We start from the raw sequence: 6,888 nt of genomic DNA, 5'->3' as shown, positions 1-6,888 counted from the left end.
ATATATACCGGAATTAATAATTTTATATACATAACTCTGCACATGTGAACTTGCACATGACAAAAAATACATTATTAAAACAGCTAGCTGCTCTATTTTTTCTGTTTCTTTTGTCTACTACTAGTTCTCTGTGTCGTCTTGCCAACAGCTGTGGCAGTTGCTGTACTTTTCAGTGAGCCCTTTCTTTTCTTCCGTCCATTCCTACCAACATCCTCGACTACCATTACATCGCTATCTTTGCTGGCTGACGCCTCATCAACACCAATGTCTGCACTAGTAATAGTCATCGTTTCTTCCTCTTCTGAGCCAGAGTCTCGTGCAACTTCCACTAACTTTTTTTTCTTGGATTTCTTTTTTGTATTGTTTTTAGATGATTTGTGTTGCGGTTGTGGTGTTTCGTCATCGGAACTACGCCAGTTTTTGTTGACAGCTGCTGCAAGATCCCATGTGTTTGCACCACCCATTCCCAGCTCAGCAGTTTTATCGTCCTGTCAAGTGTGTGTATGTGGGCGGGGTTAGATTAAGAGTACTTAAACAATAATTTAAGGACAGTTAATTTTCAATGAACACACAGTGACATTGTTATGTAGCTTACCAGGACGACAACCTCTGGTTTCCTAGCTGAATTCACCTCCTCCACTTCCATCACACCCTCACTACTATCCACACACTCTGGTAGCGAGACCTCACTCTCCGGCTGTTTGGTCCTAAGGATGCTAGACTCATCACTGCGTGGGGACAAGGAATTATACAATCGCCATATAAATGAAAGCACCGCGGGTGCTGATGCCTCGGTGGAGGTGCCAAAGCTACATAACATAAAACTACTAATAGCTAGCTTTTATACACACATTGAACATCTTTAATTTTCTGCATGCGAATAGTGGGTAATGATCAACCATGATTGTTGTTAAAAACGATCAATGCCAAAAGTTCAAGTCTAAAATTAATGGCTGCAAGTCAGCAGAGCCTTGCAGCTCTCTGCTCACTCTTGCAGCTACCAATAGCTAGCGTTCTAGTGCAGAGCTAACTACTAAGTAGAGTAGTAACACTCGGTGAACAAGTTTTGCTACGGACTCTTCTGAAAAGGCTGCAATGGCATTCCAAGTAAGCAAAACTAGGCATAACTCGAGAACGAAGCATTATTTTGCAAATCCACGAATTAAAATCCACGTAAACATGACTAGAAGCCTATAGAAACTCTTACTTGCACTTGATTCATCCTTGAGCAGCTGTAGCGGTCTACACACACAGACACACTACCGTATACCTCGCTTGCGCATGCACACCGAGGCATAAAAATAACTAACCCCCATATATATATATATATATATATATACATACAGTAAGACCACTTGCCTTACGCTTGCTAATTAAGACAAAGGCTGTCGTGAAATACGTATAATTATACCTAGTTTTGAAGTTGGAACGTGAGAGTGCTTTTTTGATGACCTCCGTGAGTTCAATGCACTTGACGGCTGCAATCTGTGTACACCTCATGACCTGTATATATAGCGACAGATATCACATGATAGTCACATGATATTAACTGACCTGATCCTGCTCGATGGCCACACCCCCTGTCATCTGTAGGGCACATATCTCCCTGTGTACGTTCATTGCTATGACGAGTTGTCCCTCCATCACCCCCTCCTCTGATAGAGACGGGTCCACAAGAAGGCGTTCACTGGAGGGCGGTGTAATAAAGGTTAAGAGGTTGGTAGGGTATAGGCAATTGGACATACACAGCGATTTGCCATGAATTCTCAAAGCGATGGCTATTTTTAATCCTCAATCTCAATTGAATTTGCCTAATAAACATGTGATAAACTAGGCCGGCCTAAGAGGTGGTTAGTACCAATCACTACCGACCAGTGTAGGGAACATTCCTGCATACAGTAACACTGAACAACATTTCTACATTTATACGTAGGTTAATTAAGTATCAATGTATTGCAGACGTACCCTCCGTGAAAGAAAGCGAAAGTGAAACACAGCGGCATATGGTGAACACTGAGGGGAACAGGGTCTCGCTCTGTGACTGGGTGCTAGAGCAAGATCACATGACAGTCATGTGATAATACAGTTCAATTGTGTTACATACTTACTATTGTAGCCTCTTCACCGATAACAGTGACGTCCGGCCGCCTACATATGTACAAGCCATGTACGTAACCTTTACAGGAATATAATTTATTGCATAAATAGAGCAGATCACCTGAAATGTTTGAGGGCAGTAAGCGTGGCGATGGCCGCACAATCAATGATGTTTCCGCAGTGGTCCAGCACATGCACATCCACCCTCACCTCCCAGACCTGCAATAAGAATAGTTGGTATAGCCACAGTAACAAGTATAAAGGTTGCAACTGCACTCCTGGTAACAAGTATAGAGGCTTCGCACAGTTTTAACTGCCGGAGTTTACATGAACTCCTGGTAACAAGTATAGAGGCCTGTATAGAGCCTGAGGCTTAGCACAGTTTTAACCGGAATGGACAGTAGCAAAAATTAGTGTCTCTAGAATTAGCACTGCACAACTTTGATTTCCAAAGCTTCGTGCTCCCATCTTCACTTGTATATTATTCTTATGCATTGAGGTCAGAAATGCACACAAAACTATGTATAAGCATTCACTGCTATAGCTAGCAACAAATCGGCATGGGGATGAGGTTAACTAAATTTCCAGTTTTCTAGAGCACTGTACAATACGTGAGCCTCAGCCTCTATTACATAATGACATTAGTGTCACCTTCTGGCCGGCGATGATGCACAGTGACTCTGTGTCCACTGCCCTCGACTCTTTCACACACCTCTCCAACGTCCTCGTTATCACTGTGGCAACGCTGGACGGACGACCCACTTCAAAGCTGGGAGAAGCCATAGGAGAGAGCTCCACATTGAAGTGCATCTGACCCTCTGTCGGTCTTTGGGGGCGTGGCCGGATCACACGACAGGAGACACACGCTAACACTCTTAGGAAAAACAACAGCATATATAAAATTATACTCGTAAGATATCAGTATTGTGAAACTATTTCTATACTTGATAAATACCTTGTATCTCCCAACATGACCTCCACATGACCAGGGGAGGTGCCCAGCTTGATCTCAATAGCTCTATAGTCGTACACCTCTCTGCCATCCAGTCTCTGCATGCATATACAGATGAGATCACACTTAGACTAGCCTTTGAGTCTCCCCACACATGCAAACGCAATTTTGAGCTACAGATTTCATGTCTCTTGATCTTACCTTGCTCTCTTTGATAGCTTCAAGCATAAAATTCTTTTCACAGAGGCTCAAAGGAGCTTGTTTTCCTCTGTTCATCTTGTACAGTGGATTCTTTTAAATGCACATTAAACACCACGTGGCATCCGTAATCTAGCTCAGTAAGCTTGCTCCGTTCACGTCTCGTTTCCACTTTCCGTAATCTAGCTAGTAACTCTGGCTCACTCCTTCTTCTTTGTCGCCTCCGCTTCAGTCCACGTGTGTAGTGATCCACGTGGTGTAGTGAACCACGTGGAGTAGTGAACGTGGAGTGAAGATGGCGTCTTCTGCAAGAAGTGAGTTACTTTATTCCTTACCTAAAGGCTCTCAATCACTTCTCATACTAAACAGTACCCTCCCCTTGTTTGCAGGTCACTTGTGGCGAACCTACAGAACTGTTTTTACTCTGCAGAAGGTGAGCATACCCAGTGTATTTATATTGCTAATGTTGTGTGAAGAATCTTTTAAAATATCCTTCCTTTTTTACGCTTACAGGGAGCCAGTGCGAGGCCTACCAACTGGAGAGTATTTGCAGCACCTAGTCTCGCTGCTCCATGCGGTGTTGATGGTGTAAGATGGTATGCAGATGCATACGTTCGCGAGAAACCTCACGTCAATGTGGGCACTATAGGACACGTCGACCACGGCAAAACAACGCTCACAGCTGCTATCACAAAAGGTAAGCGAGGGCTCAAAAATATTTTTGGCTAATTTTGTTAATTAAAAAAGCTTCTGGTGATGATTCGATGACGAGACTGACCTTTTAACTGTAATAGTTATGGGTACATGTGCTGAACAATCGAGGCATTTGGCTGAAGAAGCTCAATTGAACGTATTGGCCTGTTATATTAATAATTGCATTCTTCATCTGATTTTATATCTAAAATATGCGTTAAAAACCAGATTGAACTAAACTGTACCAACCATCGGTTTAGACTTAATTATCGTTTTGTCTGTTTTGCTATAGTGTTGGCTGATGCCGGCTCCACCAAGTTCAAGGAGTATGCGGACATTGACAATGCACCAGAGGAGAAGAAGCGAGGCATCACCATCAACGCTGCACACATAGAGTACGAGACAAAGAAACGCCACTACGGCCACATTGACTGTCCGGGACATGCTGACTACATCAAAAACATGATCACAGGTGTGGTGGTAGGGGGTGGGGCTATAATAGTTACGTGTCATAAGTGCGTGATACATGTGCGTTGCTTCCAATGATGATTTGATGACGAGACTGAAATTAAACCAGCAAAAACTGGTCGTTTGTTGACAAACCGAGGCATTTGTCTGAGGAGCATTCTTGTTTTGTATGTGTGCGTGTGGAGTCCTTGCTGTTCCCTTCATTGTGCTAATTGTCTGCAGGTGCTGCCCAGATGGATGGTGCTATTCTGGTGGTAGCAGGCACTGATGGATCCATGCCTCAGACCAGAGAGCACTTGCTTCTGGCCAAACAGGTATGTATACCTGTATAGCGAGTAATTTTTTCGTGTTTAGGGGATTTATCTGATATTCTAAACTGCAAAGTTATTACGCGCAATAGGTTGTATGTCACCATTCTGAGGTGTACAATATTATACTTAGTTTGTACGAAATTTACCCGCTGTACACTACCTGGCATGAATGAATATATGTATGCTAAGTTATAATTACAAACCTTTTGTTCTATTGTGTGTATTGACACTGATTCTCTATTGAGTCAGCTGCAAACATTAATTGAGATTCTTATGTTTAGCTACGTGTGTTTTAAGATTTTGTTTCTCTTTCTTCTTAGATTGGTATTGATAAGCTTGTGGTGTTCATCAACAAGGCGGACGTGATTAATGACCCGGAAGTACTCGAGTTGGTAGAGATGGAAATGAGAGAAGTTTTGGAACACTTTAAGTATGACTCTGAAAACACGCCCATTATCATTGGCTCGGCCCTGTGTGCACTAGAGGTGGGTGTGGTCTAGTTGTTTGAGTGGGTGTGGCTTCTAGTGATGACCCAAGATGACGAGACTGAATCCAGTTGTGAGGAATAATCGAGGCATTTGTCTGAAGAAGTCGTAATAAATTATATAAATTGATTGTCTTTTGTAGTAAAACTATGTTCAATTTTTGGGGTTTTTCTCTCTCAGGGCAAGAACCCTGAAATGGGGGCGGAGTCAATCATGACGTTACTGAATGCAGTGGACGAGTGGATACCCGAGCCGGTCAGAGTGTTTGACAAACCGTTCCTCATGCCTGTCGAGAATACCTACTCCATCCCCGGTCGCGGTACAGTGGTGTCGGGTCAGATTGAGAGGGGGAAGATCAAGAAGGGAGATGAAGTAGAATTTGTTGGATACAGGTCAAAACTCAAAACAATTGTTACAGGTCAGTAAGTGATTGTTCTGCCACTGTGGCATTGTATGTGAGTGTGGCTTCTGGTGATGACCAAGATGACGAGACTGAAACTTTTGTGAGGAATAATCGAGGCATTTGTCTGAAGAAGTCGTAAATACATTAACCAGCTAGTAAAATATACACTGGGCTTTATTTGTAACTTTGCAATATGATTATTCGGACATTTTTAGCTATACCAACTGGAGTTCTCTTCATACATTTACAGAATAATATTATAGTTAATGGTTTATTTTCTACATGCAGGTTTGGAAATGTTCCGTAAGTCCCTTGACTTTGGGCAGGCTGGAGACCAGCTGGGTGCGTTGGTACGAGGGATTAAGAGGGACGAGGTGCGACGAGGGATGGTCATGTGCGCCCCGGGAACTGTGACGGGTCACACCAAGATACAGGCACAGGTGTACGTGCTCAAGAAAGAGGAGGGAGGAAGACACAAACCGTTCGTGACAGGGTTCCAGCCACAGCTGTTCACACGGACTGCAGATATGACCGTCACCATGGCACTACCTGAAGGTAACTATCTTTTAATGTTTTCATAGTTAACTTTGATTGTCCATAACTTATTCTAGGAACATCCAATTTCGAAGTAGCTGTTTGGTAGTGCAGCGATTTACTTTCATTGACAAGCCCAAATCGTTCCTTTTATAAAAAATTAACTGAGGACGTTAATTAAGAAGTATCGGTAACAATATTAACGCTATCTTGTGGCTTCTGGTGATGACCAAGATGACGAGACTGAATCCGTTGTGAGGAATAATCGAGGCATTTGTCTGAAGAAGCCACCTATATCAATCTATTGTACAGATACTTTATAAACGTATGGGTGTTTCTAATTATAGCCTTTCGTACACCATACCAAGATATTCTAATTGTAGCTTTTCTTTTCAAAAAACTTATAACTATATTCCACCGTCTCCCCTGTGCAGACAAGCAGATGGTAATGCCGGGTGATGACACGTCCCTCACACTCACACTCAAGAAGGACGTCCCACTGGAGGTCAACCAGCGGTTCACACTCAGAGAGGGACACATTAATGTCGGGACTGGCGTTATCACCCAGATCTTAGAGTAGCTGTTGTTCATTTTGTATAGTTTGAATTTTTGTGGATGTTCAATGTTTCATGTGGTGACATAATCATTATCAGTGAAGGATACTAGGGGAAAGATCGTCTTTAAACTAAACTGTTTTTGCTATTGAGTAATGTTGTCTTTAGAACTTGCAAGCCCACACAAAATAAC

The 6,888-nt window shown here is 42.7% G+C and overlaps 2 protein-coding genes across 3 annotated transcripts; one reads left to right on the top strand and one right to left on the bottom strand.

Annotated features, from left to right (window-relative positions):
- Positions 1-5: 5 nt before the first annotated feature.
- On the bottom strand, positions 6-3,387 carry LOC135340404 (exosome complex component RRP45-like). The gene is made up of 10 exons (XM_064536750.1): positions 3,251-3,387; positions 3,053-3,147; positions 2,749-2,971; positions 2,219-2,316; positions 2,109-2,148; positions 1,966-2,048; positions 1,555-1,687; positions 1,412-1,503; positions 596-728; positions 6-488 (listed from the first exon to the last, which is right to left on the bottom strand). Exons 1-10 carry the CDS (start codon positions 3,323-3,325, stop codon positions 93-95), a joined length of 1,368 nt encoding a protein of 455 aa, XP_064392820.1. The 5' UTR covers positions 3,326-3,387; the 3' UTR covers positions 6-92.
- Positions 3,388-3,530: 143 nt separating this feature from the next.
- Positions 3,531-6,790, top strand: LOC135340406 (elongation factor Tu-like). Of its 2 annotated transcripts, none has more exons than XM_064536752.1 (9): positions 3,531-3,561; positions 3,637-3,680; positions 3,761-3,944; positions 4,233-4,412; positions 4,631-4,722; positions 5,040-5,204; positions 5,385-5,622; positions 5,896-6,162; positions 6,576-6,790. In XM_064536752.1, exons 1-9 carry the CDS (start codon positions 3,543-3,545, stop codon positions 6,719-6,721), a joined length of 1,335 nt encoding a protein of 444 aa, XP_064392822.1. In that variant the 5' UTR covers positions 3,531-3,542; the 3' UTR covers positions 6,722-6,790. The 2 variants fall into 2 exon arrangements, with proteins under 2 accessions (XP_064392822.1, XP_064392823.1); XM_064536753.1 differs by lacking the exon at positions 6,576-6,790 and adding an exon at positions 6,219-6,515.
- The last annotated feature ends 98 nt before the right edge of the window (positions 6,791-6,888 follow it).

Source organism: Halichondria panicea, chromosome 8, assembly GCF_963675165.1.
Source record: "Halichondria panicea chromosome 8, odHalPani1.1, whole genome shotgun sequence".
In the NCBI taxonomy this organism is placed as follows: domain Eukaryota; kingdom Metazoa; phylum Porifera; class Demospongiae; order Suberitida; family Halichondriidae; genus Halichondria; species Halichondria panicea.
Note: the sequence above shows the minus strand (reverse complement) of the source record. Positions and strands in the feature narration are given on the sequence as shown.